This window comes from Mustelus asterias, chromosome 10 (assembly GCF_964213995.1).
Source record: "Mustelus asterias chromosome 10, sMusAst1.hap1.1, whole genome shotgun sequence".
NCBI classification, from domain to species: domain Eukaryota; kingdom Metazoa; phylum Chordata; class Chondrichthyes; order Carcharhiniformes; family Triakidae; genus Mustelus; species Mustelus asterias.
In genome coordinates this window covers 77091045-77106449 of record NC_135810.1, presented here as the reverse complement: position 1 = coordinate 77106449, position 15405 = coordinate 77091045, and the positions used below count along the sequence as shown (strand labels likewise).

At 37.9% G+C, this 15405-nt stretch overlaps 1 protein-coding gene across 3 annotated transcripts in view; it reads right to left on the bottom strand.

The window, feature by feature from the left end:
• The window catches only part of mrps9 (mitochondrial ribosomal protein S9), an 83892-nt gene that overhangs the window by 25705 nt on the left and 42782 nt on the right, over positions 1–15405 (bottom strand). For all 3 annotated transcript variants that reach the window (XR_013498879.1, XM_078221959.1, XM_078221960.1), the window contains one exon: positions 5398–5483. Coding sequence is in view for 2 of the 3 variants with exons in the window: in XM_078221959.1 (XP_078078085.1) it covers positions 5398–5483 (86 nt within the window). In the remaining variant the exon portion in view is untranslated. The remainder of the gene's footprint in view (positions 1–5397; positions 5484–15405) is intronic.

The following is a 15405-nucleotide window of genomic DNA, read 5'->3' as shown; positions in this document are numbered from 1 at the left end:
CCTAACCATTTCCCCTTGATAGTCAACATTACCATCACTAAATCCTCCACTAATAACATAGGAACATGGATGCAGGAGTAGGCCATTTAGCCCATTGAGCCTGCTCTGCCATTCAATTAGGTCACGATCATTTATCTCAATACCACTTTCCTGCACTATCCCCATATCCCATAGGAACATAGGAGTAAGCTACTTGGGTCCATTGAGCCATTCAACAAGATCTGAGAGACTGAGAATTTTGAGGCCAATAATTCACTTCCTGACCATCCCCCTCAACCAAAATAAAACTGTCCAGCACCTATAAGGCAGGAGTCAGAAACATGATAGAATAGTCTCCACTTGCCAGGATGAGTGCAACTCCAACACTACTCGAGAAGCTCGACACCATCCAGGACAAAGCAGCTCCCCGCTTGATTGCCATTCATACTACCAACTCAATCATTCACTCCTTCCACCACTAACGCCAAGTAGTAGTAGTATTTATGTACCACATACAAGACGCACTGTAGCAACTCACCAATGCCCCCTTGTTAGCATCTTCCAAACCAGTGATCTCTACCTACTAGAAGGACATGATGGTTGACACAGGAGAATGTCACCCCCTGCAACCAGCACTCTAAGCCATACATTATGGAACTATATTACCATTCCTTGACTGTCGCTGGATCAATATCCTGGAACTCCTTTCTTAATAGCACTCTGGGTGTACATACACCAAATAGACTGCAGCAGTTCAAGAATCTGGCTCAGCACCATTTACCAAGGGCAATTATGAATGGGAAACAGATATTGGCCTTCCCAATGGTGCATATCTGCTGCTCCAATGATAGCCTATTAATCCAGACATTCCCACTGAAAGGAAAGTTTACTTTTTAATTGTCCCATAATATTAACTAAATAGTACAATTTAGCCAGCACTTGGGTTTATTTCTAGAGGGATACAGTTCAAAAGTGGAGAAGTTATGCTAAACTTTTGTTGAATCATTTTAAACTACACTTAGAGTCTTGTGTACAATTCCGGTTGCTATATTATAAACACACTGGTGAGGGGGTAAAAGGATTTACAATATCAGAACTGCAAGGTTATAACTTTCAGGAATGGATGAACAGTCTGGATCTCTTTGTTTTGAAAAAAGGCAGCTGAAGAATGACATAATAGTTTGATCTTGGTTTCAGATAAAGCTCGGCACAACATCGTGGACCGAAGGGCCTGTTCTGTGCTGTACTGTTCTATGTTCTATAATAAAGCACTTTAAAATTCTGAATGGTTTTGATGGAGTCAACAGAGAGTGTTTCCTCCTGTGAATAAGAACAAACTAGACACAGTCAATATAAGACAGCCACCAAAAAAATTGAATAGCAAATTTAGAACGTATGTCTTTAGCCAGAGGGTGATGAAACCTTGCCAGTTCTTTTGAATTTGGAGTAGTTGAGGTCAACGGTGTAATTGTATTTAAGAGGAAGGTAGGAAGCATGGGGGAGAAAGCATTGTATGTTGTGCTGATAATAGTTAGATGAGGAAGATTGTGAAAAGGCCCAAGTGGAAAATAAACACCAACAAGAACTAATGTAATTCTATGTTTATCTAGGTAGGGTGCAGGAACAGTTAGACCAAGGGGTGTATCCAGATAAATCTTTGAAGGTAGCAGGGCAAACTGAAAAAGCTGTTTAAAAAGTATATGGAATCCTTGGCTTTATTCATAGAAATAGAGAGTACAATGGCAAGGAAGTTATGTTAACCTATGATAAAACGCGAGTTAAACCTCAGGTGGAGTACTGTGTTCAATTCTGGGCATTACACTTCACAAGGACATCATGGTCTAAGTTTCATCATGGTGAAATTGCTCAAATGATACCAAGGATAAAGACTTCGGTTATATGGAGATGTTAAGGTTTTTCTCCTTTGAGCAGAGAAGTTAAAGGGGGATTTGTGGTGAAATAAGATTTAATAACTTCCAAAAGGAAATTGGATAAATACATGAAGGGAACCTAATTAGAAGGATATGGGAAACAGTAGGAAAGTGCAACAAATTAGAGAGCTCCAGAAAAGAACCAACAAAGGCATGGTGGGTTGAATGGTCTCCTTTTGACTAACATTTCATGATTCTATATTTCAGTCATGCTGAATTAACAAAAAAAATGTTACTGTTAACAACTTAATGATTAATATGCAGTGGATAAAAAAGTTTGAATGAAAAAAGAATGAACAATTGATTTTTAACTTAATATATTGTACACCCCAAGTTCTCAGATCTGAATTAGTCTAGGCTGACTAAGAAATTACAAGCTATATTGTCACATTTGTTGAAAGTACCCAAACTAGTGAGTGAAAACAAATCTAAGTAGTAAAATCCTGTTCATCTCAGTTGGTGTTATATCACCTAGGAAAGAGGATGGAACCAAGAAATGCATTGTGAGGAAAAGGAAACAGTAGAACAATTCAGCTAAATAATTACCAGGAATATGGTAATTATCCATCAAACTGTGTTTCGCAAAGAGAATGAAAAGCTGCATTCAACTGCACAATATGTCCAACAGTTCAAGGATGGTGTGGCAATGGTTTGAATATTGCTCTTTTGTTTCTATGTCAGGATTGTTGAAACTTGACTAAACTTCTTTCTGGTGGCCACGATTATCCTCAACTAAATTAGTCTGCTGAGTTGCAGTCCAGGGCAGAAAAACCTGCTGTAGTTTAGCAAGGCACATGGTCTCTTTTGGCCATTTTTCCACAGAAAGGATTCGGTGTGGGGATGGGGGTGAAAGAGCTATTTTATATATTTTGTACTAAAACAAAGAGTCTAAGGCACAAAGTAGTTAAGATTTGACTGAGCTAGCTTTAATCTCATTTCCTCGTTGACTGCAAATAAAAAGTATTTTTAAAAAACTTATGTCAGGGTGTCACTGGCCCTGGGGGCTTAACATGGAATCTGCACAGCTGACCTTTCTTTTCAGTCTATAAATAATGAGAGATAAAACAAGCACAAGATGGGGCAGCACGGTAGCTCAGTGGTTAGCACTGCTGCCTCACAGCGCCAGGGACCCAGGTTCGACTCCCGGCTTGGGTCACTCTCTGTGTGGAGTTTGCATGATCTCGGGCACTCTGGTTTCCTCCCACAGTCTGAAAGACGTGCTGGTTAGGTGCACTGGCCGTGCTAAATTCTCCCTCAGTGTACCTGAACAGGCACCAGAGTGGGAACTACGGGATTTTCACAGTAACTTCACTGCAGTGTTAATGTAAGCCTACTTGTGACTAATAAATTAACTTTACTTTAACTTTAGATGCTGCAGAGCAGCAAGGTAGTGAAAGACAGAATATTTTTCCTTTACTGGCCGTGCATTTGCTCTTCTGTTTTGCCTCTACCAGGTCACGTGACTCTGCAGTGGTTGGGAGACGGTAGGGGATGTTATGATGGTCTGGCTGTTAAGGTGTGAGGAAAGCTTGATGGACCAACTGCTTTCTCCCTGTCTGTCAATGGGCATGAAGTTTCTAACAACATTCACTTGCATAATCACAAATGTAAAATCTTCAATGAAGGAGAGGAATCAGGCAGTTTAACAAAATGCAACGGCTTCCTTTCTTTCCAATAAAAGCACTCGTTGATGCATTCTAGAGTGGTAACCTGATGCAGTTTTATTGATACAACTGAAAAGGGGTTTATCAACAAAAATCAACAAAGCATTTTCATTAACTGTCCAGTTCTCCATCTGAGTGTAACTCGGTTTAAAATCACTGCAAAATAACTTTAAGAACTATGCTGAACCATCTAGTTCCATCAATGAACACTGTTTGATATGAAAAACTTGTAAAATGTCCCCATTAGTGCCTATGCGCCTTGGGCATAAGGAAGTTAGATACGTAAAAGATAATTTTATCTAGCTCGCAAATCCTAACACAAATTGTGTTACTACTCTACTGCAGCCCTGAATAGTTATACCTTGTCCTTCAAGATAATATCTTACCACACTATAAACTCTGACAGCTTTACAGCTTTCAATTCAAAAAATGTTTACATACAAATTAGAAGCAGGAGTATGCTACTTGGTCCCTCAAGCCTGCTCCACCATTCAATAAGATCATGGCTGATCTGATTGTAAACTTAGCTCCACACACCTGCCCACCCCCGAAAACCTCTCACCCCATTTTATATTAAGAATCTAGCTCTGCCTTAAAAATATTCAAAGACTCTGCTACCACTCGAGGAACAGGGTTCCAAAGACATTACTACCCTTAAGAGAAAAAAAATCTCCTCATTGGTCTTAAATAGGTGACCCTTATTTTCAAACAGTGACCCCTCGTCCTATATTCTCCCACAAGAGGAAACATTCTCTCCACTTCCACCCTGTCAAGACCCCACAGAGTCTTTTATGTTTCAATTAAGTCACCTCTTACTCTTCTAAACTCTAGTGGATATAAGCCTAACCTGTCCAACTTTTCCTCATAAGACAACCTGCCCATTCCAGATAATAGTCGAGTAAATCTTCTCTGAACTGCTTCCAATGCATTTACATCCTTCCTTAAAAGGAGTTCAATACTATACACTGCACACAAAGAAAGTTCCACTTTCTTCAAACTAAAAATAGCTAACATTTTAACTTGTATATTCAAAAGTCATTATTATAAACAATGGTCAGAGACAGGCAAAAATATCAGATAATTAGGTTTAAATGATTCTGATAGACTGAAAATTGCGGTTACATTTTTCATGGCAAATTTATTCAAATGACTTAAGTAATTATTGTGTATCAACATTAGTTATTGTGATTCACATGACTGTAAATAATTACTTCCCCATTTAGAGACAAAGAATGGAACTAGCAACTGAAACAGCCACTTTAAAATAAAAGGTGCTTTTTCAATTCTTGTTTTTTAATAGATTTATTCAAAACGCTGTCCATGCCCTTCAGTTGGGAAATGCAAATATGCTTGATATATTAGTATAGTTATTTTTAGGATGCCTTCAATGACATACTCCACTACAGTAGTTGACAACCTGTCAAGAGGTGGTTCCGGGTAAGTACTTTGGTTCATTTTAAAACGTTGTTAGAAGGAAAAAAAAGACTTGCATTTATATATCACCTTTCGCAACCATAGGACGTTTGAGAGCTTTAAAGCCAATGAAATACCTTTGCAGAGAAGTCACTATTGAAATGAAAGAAAAACAGCAGCAATTTGTGGACAACAAGGTGCAATAAACACCAATGTGATAATGACCAGATAATCTCTCAAGTATTAGTTGAGGTATATTGGCCAGAATTGATTACCCTTACTTGATCTCACATCTCATCCAAAAAACAGCACTCCCAACAGTGCAGCACTTCCTCAACTCTAAGCTGGAGACTAGCATTTTTTCCCCTCTCCTACCACGTACACATTCACTCTTGCAACCAGCAACTTACATTGGCTTGGTATCCAGGGAAAATAATCCTTTGGATCTCAGCTGATCTTCATATATCTGGATGTTTAGAAATTGTTCATAGGTATCCTATAAAAATTTAAATGCAGATCTTTGAGATTTTTTAAAATATAGAAATGGTAAAATGCTGTTTCATGCATTATAACAATTAATAATAAACCAAAGTTTTAACACCGTAGGACAATATACCTTATACGAGAGAAGCCAGGAATAGAAACGCAAAAGAGCTATTATTTCTTCTATTTTAATATTTCAAGAAATTTAAGAGATCATCTTGTCAAAACAGTAATGCAGAATGTACGCATTGAAAGGCGCAAATACTATTTATTCTAGATATTGATTTCAGTGTGCAGAGTCAAGCATATACAAGTGTTCTCGAGATCCATTAAGTCCAAGATTCTCATATAAACACAAGGGATGTGACACAATTATTCACATTAACTTCCTAGTACACAGGTAAGTGTGCTCAAAACTACGGGCTGCAGGAATAATGCAACATTCAACATCAAAAACTCTAAAGGGGAAGGCACCCTGAAGGTAGAATTTCGTGAAGTATCAATAGCTCCCAATAATTTTTTTCCGCAGCAACAAGTATCAAATTAAATCCTGACATTTTTAAGGTAGCGCAATGTGAACTTATGCTATATGTTCCACAAATTTATTCAGATCAGGCAGTACATCATAGAGAACCAGCTGAGTGAGGAATTGTGGAACAAGTTACACTCGGCTATCAATGTACCTCCTGATGATCAACAAAGGAAAATGCCCCAAGGGGGCAACACGGTGGCACAGTGGTTAGTACTGCTGCCTCACACCACCAGGTTGTGGGTTCGATTCCCCGCTTGGATTCCTGTCTGTGTGGATTTTGCACATTCTCCCTGTGTCTGCGTGGGCTTCCTCCGGGTGCTCTGGTTTCCTCCCACAGTCTGAAAGATGTGCTGATTAGGTGCATTGGCCATACTTAATTCTCGCTCAGTGTACGTGAACAGGCGTTGGAGTGTGGCAACTAGGGGATTTCACAGTAATTTCATTGCAGTGTTAATGTAAGCCTACTTGTGACACTAATAAATAAACTGAAAAAAACCTGGTAACATCAAATTGGTCAAAAGTTTTATACAGTTTCATAGTAATGAATCCGCTGCAGAAAAGTGGACATAAACGGAGGCCAAAATCAGATTCAGCTGTGATATTCTGAGAGCCGGCCTGCAAACACTCAATTTACTGAAATACAATTATAAACCACGGAATTATGCTCCATCATGGAAGAGAAAAAAAACTAAAGAGCTGGAGGCCTTTTAAAAGAAAAGTTTGCAACTGCAATAAGTGGTATTATGTTTAGGTGCTAATATTCAATAATTTACCACTAATGCTGTAATTATTTTTCTACTACTGTTTTCCAAACTTTCCAATAAAGTTATCAAAAACTATTTCATGCTTTTTAAAAAAAACCCAAAACAAACTGTTTCTTAAAGTCAAACAGATTAAGGATTGTAAAAACTACATTCCAACTAATGCATTAATTATATTTACTTCATTAAATCATTTTATTTTCAGTCTGACAGGAGATGCACAGTAAGATGCTTTGTGGAATAAATGCCATATTCCACTATATCCTGTATACCCAACAAATGGGCGGAAAAGGTATTTTTAGAAATCAATTTAGCTTAGATTAACTGCTTTGTAAAGATGAGGCTCTTTAATACTACCACAACAGCAAATATTTTCTTCCCTTCTCCGATACCAGAGTGACTACAAAGGATTCAAGGTGCACATGGCTGTCTAGAAATAGGTTTAGGCCTGAGATATTGCAATGGTTCCAAAGTTTGATCAATCCCACTTCCCCCTCCAAACAAATCTGGCATGAAATTCTTCCACGGACTACATTTAGACCATGGGGAAATTTACATACCCACAATGGCAATTGTCTGGAGGGACAAAATGTTACACATGGAGGCATTTCCAGTGAATCATAATCAGCACTAGTGCATGGTGAACAGCACAGATATAAACTATGTACATGTTCCTAGAATTGGCTGAGTATATTAAAAATGCTGCCAGAAATCTGTTAAAAAGGAAAATCTGATCAGGAGTGAAGGGTCTATGAGGGAATAACTGTATGGCAGTGATCCAATGATTATCCTGAAGAACTGTAAAAGTAGTGTGATATGCTTTTGCTCAGATCATAGGTGATTTGGAATGGAACAGATACACAATTCATAGTCATTTAGAACAAAGTGAAACAGCTTTAACAATTCCATGGGAAATTCAAACACTGGAATTTAAGATTTAAATTTTTGATGCATTCATTTAATTGCATGAGTAGCATGAATATCAAACAAAGCTGTTTACAGCATCGGAACCAGTTACCAACATAAACACATCCTCTAATTTACCTATTATTTTATCTGCAGTATTTAAAAGAAAATGTTGTTTAAATTAGGCAATGTAAAAAATTCTAAGACAAAGTCATATAATCCAGTGAAAAGTAAAAACATACGGATAATTACTTTTGATAGGTAGGTAGCCATCTCCAATTTTAGTTTTAAAAAAACAAATTTCATCTTTTATAGATTTTTAGATTTACCATGGAATAGCTTCGGTTAACTGATAGGAGTTATAAGACTAGAAACTATACAAGATTAACATAAATTTTCCAAATGGCACGTGGATTCAACCCAGGACCAGAAAAGGTGCCCATGTATTGCTCCCTGTACACAATCTCCAAAAGACCTTAACAAAGATAGCCCCCTGGTAAATCTGGAGACAGCAAGGTACAGAAAATTGCAAAAGTCCTCATCAATTAACAGCATAGAAACAATTGCAGTTCTACAAACGTTGAAGCTACCACATTTAACAACAATGTGCCTTCATATAGTGTCTACAAAGTAGAAAAATATCCCTGGTCAGGTCACAACATAATTAAACATAAATCAATCTGGAGCCGAACAAGATGACAGTAGCACAGGTAACGAATGGCTTGGGTTTTAGGGAACATCTTAGAGGAGGAGGGCCAAAGAAACGGAGAGGTTTAGGGAGGAACTAATGACAGCTGCCAATTAGAGGAATACACAAGAGATCAGAGATGGAGGAAATAGTTAAGAGTGCGTAGAGGAATGAAGAATTGCTAATTTCCTAAGGCTGTTATTTTATTTGGTAGATTAAAGGGAGTTCTCATGTAAGGGAAGGGTAAGATGTAGGTTGCCAGAAGTGAAATCTTTCCCCAGCAAATAAAATAAAATATGCAATACATTGTGCAATGACCATTTACATTATGACAATGGCCTTGCTGCAGGTTTCCAGTTCAACTAGTTAAAGAAAAAATATTAAGACCCAAAAGGATTCTATTTTTGGAGTACAACACAACATTAAATTTCGTTCATCATGGCAATTATCTGGTGGCTTGAACCCCTGCTAGGTTATTTGTCAAGAGATGAATCTGTTTTCATCCTTGTCTTCTGTAAGTGATCTTAACGTAAAGCGGAATGAATTCAACTTGGTGGATTTGCTTGTAGAACAGTATTGTTTCATCTGAAGAAGTAATTTCAAATCCAAAGTTTAACTGACATTTTTCTTCAGCTACCCACCACAACCATGTTTCAGTAGTTTTCAGATGGGTAATCAGGTGGAATGGCTTGAGGTGGCCACATATCTCAACAGAAATCATAGAAACCCTACAGTACAGAAAGAGGCCATTCGGCCCATCGAGTCTGCACCGACCACAATCCCACCCAGGCCCTACCCCTATATCCCTACATATTTTACCCGCTAATCCCTCTAATCTACGCATCCCAGGACACTAAGGGGCAATTTCAGCATGGCCAATCAACCTAACCCGCACATCTTTGGACTGTGGGAGGAAACCGGAGCACCCGGAGGAAACCCACGCAGACACGAGGAGAATGTGCAAACTCCACACAGACAGTGACCAAAGCCGGAATCGAACCCGGGACCCTGGAGCTGTGAAGCAGCAGTGCTAACCACTGTGCTACCGTGCCGAAGAGGGAGGATTTGTCAGGGATGTACAGCTTTGATTCTGCTGCCTGTGTTAGAATGGCAGCAACTATCCATGGGCAGTCAGTATTTGAGATTATGAAAATATCCTGGTCAAATTGAACAGAGAATTGATACGGAAATAAAATGAAGAGGATGGATAAAAATAATGTGTGCACCACATACCCTCCACACATTGTCATGGACACTGGTCTATAATGAGGGAAATATACTATCATTAAAGTTAACTTCAAGGATGCCACTAGCAACATTATCTGTCAGCTGTTTCCTGTCATAGCAGACCTAATGATTGCTATCACTGATGTGTACAAGCTGCCCAAGACGCAAGAGGATAGCCTCATGAAGGTGGATTTCGTCTTGGGCAGCTTGTACACAATACGACACAAGTTCCATCTCCTATATCTTCTGGTCACATAGTCCCATATCACATCAGTGATATCCTCTTGCTTGATGAGAGTTAATTTTTTAGCCAGCATCTCAGATTCCTGTTCATGTGGACAACTGCATACAGGACCAGGCTGCCCATGCACTGGTAAGCTTAGCGAAAGACCACCTGGATTCCAAAACCTCAATGCAGCTAAGTGCCACTGTTGCCACTAGTCTTTAAGTAGCACCAGAATAAGTTTAAGAACAGCACTGAGAAGTTGGCCTGTGACTTCACTCTCCAGCAACCCCCCCCACAAACTGAATTAATGCCTGCTGTAGCATTGAGAATTAGAATCATGTGGAGTACCATACTTATGCAGTATTTGCATTTTTAAAAAAATGCTTGCTTAAGGTACAAGGTGCAAATTGGAAGGGTAATTATGTGAAATTCTCTGGTAAGTCAGCATGTGAAGAGTTGATTTGAGCTCAACCTCTTGCTGACTGGACAAGCTAAGCTGGTAAGTTATACCTGTAGCAAGCAAAAGTAAATTAAGTTGGGTGCAGTTCAACTGCAAATGGAAGACTATCTGAGAAGACAGTTTTTGTCTTTTATTATATTGTCAACTTCATGCAATATTTTGGGGGGTGCATGCATTTCAGGCAGCAGTCAAATTTACTTGAACTTATTGTGGACTTAAATGGTGTTAAATTGAGTTCACCTGATTTAGGCACCAAATTCCATTCCCCTTCCAAAACTTCATGGGGAAAAATTTGGAATTTTTAAGAATCTACAGAACAAGCTTGTTAATGTTTAAACATACCAAGGATGTAATATGTTAAAAGTACTTCATTAAAAAAGCATAAATTGTCAAAATATTTGCTAGGCCAATGATTTTTGGTGGTGAGAAAAGTTAAAAATAAGCAAAGATTACCCCTAAATTAAAGACAAAATATCCCATTTTTAATTGTCTTTGAAGGAAACAGTATTACCATAAATTGAAGAAATTCATTCACACGAGTGTCATTCAATCGTCTCCTTCCCAACTAATAAATCAAAATCAAGCATTGGAAACAAGATATGGCATAAAAGTGCTCAAGTTACCATTTCTTTCAGAATGCAAAATTATGATCTCCTTGAATCAGTTTTTTGAAAATAACATGGCATTATGTAATCTGTTATAATGTTTAACTACATTTTCCAGTGGTATAATTAGTGATTAATTAGCAATGGTTTTGCTTTTCTACTCCCATCGACTCAATAATTTTTATAGAGAAGGGAGGGGATGCAGAAGAATTGAAGTCTAGAACTACCCTGTTAAAATTCACTTCAGTAAACTTAATTTTGGACAGTATATTTTGCACAGAGTACTTCAACATAAAAATTATTTTAAAAAATAATTCAAAATACATGGAATGCAGATAAATTAGTTAATCTAGCCTACAATTTGAAAGTTTAAATGATCACTGAATGGAAGGTTAAGCATAATTTGAGATTTGCACTGTGTTCTGCTCAACCATGTGAGAAGCTGACAGTGCCACATTTCAGCTACATCACCTTCTCCGACAACTAAAATGTGGTGTTGCATCCTCTTGAAAATTTGTGTCTGCACTATGAAGCGTTGTACATTATTTCTTGCCACTGCAGGGGTTCAAGTCCATATGGAACCTTCACAAATATTACCACAGATCAAACAGGCAGCATTTCAAGGCAGATTTGACATACCTATTTAAATGAACAGCAGGGGGCCTTGAGCTGCCTCAGGCTGTAGAGGAATAAAACTCTGTGGAGAAGCCTTTGCTGCAGTCCCATTACTCAGCAAAGGCACTTTCTGCATTTATCATTCATTTCATTTCAGCTAGGGCAATAAGCTCATTTGCCCAAGGTCAATGAAGAGTGAAAGGGTTTCAAGAAATTAATGCGCCTGACAAGCCGAGATTTTGTCTTGTAGCTCTCCTCAGAAACAACAGAAGACCCAAAGTGAATTCCTACTGTGCCTAAAGGTTCAAAACCTGTGTTTTAATACATTTTACAGACAGTATTCTGTAAGATTTTGAATATTAATGTGTTAAATGGGATTTGACAGTCATCATCCAATGTAACACTGCAGATCATAACCATCAACGAACTTAAACTAATCTCATTAACGTGCTCAGGAAGGACCTAAATCGTAGCTCTTAACCCACAGAAAAACATCTGAAATTAAATCTCAGAGTGGGTCATAATCATTGATGGCTAAGGTAACAAACAAAAATAGTCTCTAGTGTGTGAAACTCAGCATAAAACTCTCCTGATTTAGCAGCTGAGTAGCCCATTTTGTAAGAAATGTAAATATCACCACACTGAATGGGTCTTGTGCTGGATTTCACCTAAATATAGATTGCTTTTATGTTGCCTATGTAATAATATCTATTAAACATTTGCAAAGAAAACAACAGTATAGTATTGAGCTGGTTAGCAGTTTTTTTTGGAGTGTTTTTGCCACTTAATTTCTGTGCAAAAATGCTTTGCAAAACAAACATACTGGGGTCATTCTATATCTTGCGCCTGTGCAATTCACATTGACCAAGAACAGTTTTTAAAAATCCTAATAGTGAGCATTACACTGAAAATTATGCAGCCCTTAGCTAACATCTGGAAATGAGAAAAGGTTTGGCAAGAGTGTACAATGAAGCTAAATCAATACAACAATCTGAACACCAGCACCCACATAGCATAGCTTCATTTTCCAATTTTTAAAAAAACTGCCAACTACTTGCCATGCTTTAGAATTCCTTTATCTTTTTCTAAATTGAATGATTACTTTTATATCCCATTAGGATGCCTGCATTCTAAAATACTTATGAGACGGGATATTAGTCTCAAGAGAAGCAAGTGTATCCCCTGGCTTTGAGTTAAAGAACACAGCATACCAAGTCACCTAGCAGATGTAACATGTTAACATTTCAGCAAGCATTTTTAAACTTTCTACAAAAATGGATTAGAATTGAATTTTAGGCACAAGTTCATCAACAACTTCATATTGGAGAATACAATTGATGGAGATGTTTGAAAAAATAGTTCTAGTTATCTTTCATTAACCTTTGGAAAATGGCTACTTCGGAGGTCAAATCACATTTTTTGCCAGTTTTTACACCACCACATTGTTCCTATAAAATGTAGTTTATCTTTGAGTTCAAATACATTAAAAATTATTTGCAATATAATCTGGAAGTATTATGCAAATCTAATATTTGAATTAATAAAACATGCAAGGCAATTGCAACCAATGGGATTAAAATAGTGCTATGGTTCTAAACTGTTTATTGGTAAGTACAAGCTTAAGAATAAGTGCAAATACGTGCTGAAACAAATTCAAGGGCTACACAAGATATATATTTTCTAACACGATTTTGTAGAATGTAATGCTAGCCCTTGCCAGCTTCTATTATGAATGTGATAAGAAATTATGGATGCAATATTTCAAAAGCACAACAAAACTAACATCAAGTAATAATGGAATAATTTACAGAAAGAACTTCCATGTTCTGGTACCAACATTTGTTAAGTGGCATTCAGATAATGATCAAGGTGGAATATAGAAGCATGGTTCAAGTATTTTATGATCACCTATACTCTGGATTAGCGTTAAGCCCGGAGCACAATTTTGAATAAACAGATATTTATTTACTCATTTGTAGTTTATAAATATTAGAAATTGAGTGAAGAAAAATATGCACGAGAAAGCGTGTAAGGGAGCAAGAGAAAAAAGAAAATGAGAGATAAAGTAGAGCAAAGAGAGTAAAAGGAAAGCAATGCAGAAGAGAGAAAGAGAGAATATAGAAGAAGAGGGCACACACTCGAGCTAAAAGTACGTCTTTTCCAACTATATAATACTGTTGATGCTTTAAGTGAACAAAGTCAGTGACAATATTGCAGATGCCCCAACTATAATTATCCAAAGTTCTCTTGATCCAGGAATTAATCCTTTACATTATTTTACACATTTTTCTTAACTAGCAGAGTGATGTGAGGAGAAAACCAGTTACCTTAACACCACTTGCTGGGAAAATACTAGGGTCTATATTTAAGGATAGAATGACTAAACACCTTAAAGATTTTCGGTTGATCAACGAGTCAGCAAGGATTTGTAATGGGTACGTCCATCTTACAATTGACTATTTTTTTGTAGAGCTGACTATAGTCAAGAGGGGAAAGCCTATTGACTTCCAGATTTTTAAAATAAATTCATTTATTTTAGGTGTGGCTGGCTAGGTCAGTAGTGAGCTGCCTTCTTGAACTGCTGCAGACTATGTGGTTTAGGTACACACAGTGCTGTTAGGGAGAGAATTCCAGGATTTTGACCCAATGACAGTGAAGAAACAACAACATATTTCCAAGTCAGGATGGTGAGTGGCTTGGGGGGAATTTCCAGGTGGTGGTGTTCCCATGTATCTGTCGTCCTTGCTCTTCTAGATAGTAGTGATCATGGAATTGGAAGGTACTGTTGAAGGAGCCTTGGTGAGTTGCTGCAGTGCATCTTGTAGATGGTACACACTGTTGCCACTGTGCATCGGCAATGGAAGTGAATGTTTGTGGATGGGGTGCCATTCAAGTAAGCTGCCTTTTCTTGGATTCTGTCAAGCTTCGTGACTGTTGTTGGAGCTGCATTCATCCAGGCAAATGGAGAGTATTCCATCACACTTCTGACTTGTGCCTTTTAGATGGTGGACAGGTTTTGGGGAGTCAGGAGGTGAGCTACTCCAAGCCTCTGATTGCTCTTGTAGCCACAATATTTATATGACTACTCCAGTTCAGTGTCTCATCAATGGTAATCTTCAGCATATTGATAGTGGCTGGATTCGGTGATGGTAATGCAATTGAATGTCATGGGGCGAAGGTTAGAATCTCTCTTGTTGGAGATAGTCATTGCCTAGCACTTATGTGGCACAAAACATTACAGGCTACTTGTCAGCCCAAGCCTGGATATTGTCAGAGCTGACAAACGATGATCCAGACTTGAAACATTGGCTCTATTCTCCCTCCACATATTCTGTCAGACTTGAGATTTTCTACCATTTGTGTTTTTGTTTCAGATTCCAGCATCTGCAGTATTTTACCTTTACCTCACAAAGGAATGTTATCTAAAGTTGGAGTTCATCACAGTAAATTATTGACCTGGATAGATAATTGATTGAGTAGGAATAATGGATAGGTGTTCTTATTGGTCGGGATGGTGTACTGCAAGGTTTGAGGATTGGGACCTCAATCAATCATCACTTGATTGGGCTTAGTTGATGGAGTAGAAAGTCACATCCCAAGTTGGCTGAAGACACAAAGATGGGCAGCTTTTCAAGTAGTGTAGATGGAAGTTTAAAATTAGAAAGAAATATTAATAGATTAAGTGGACGGATAAAACTGTGGCAAATGGATATTAATGCAGACAAATGTGAGGTCATCCACTCTGGACCCAAATAGAATAAAACAAAGTACTTTTAAATGACGAGAAGCGACAAGTAGTGGAGGTCCAGAGAGATTTGGCAGCAGGCCATGTACATATATCATTAAAATTTCATTAACAGGTACAGAAAAATAATCAAAAAGGCTAATGTAATGCTGGCCTTAATTTCTAGAGAG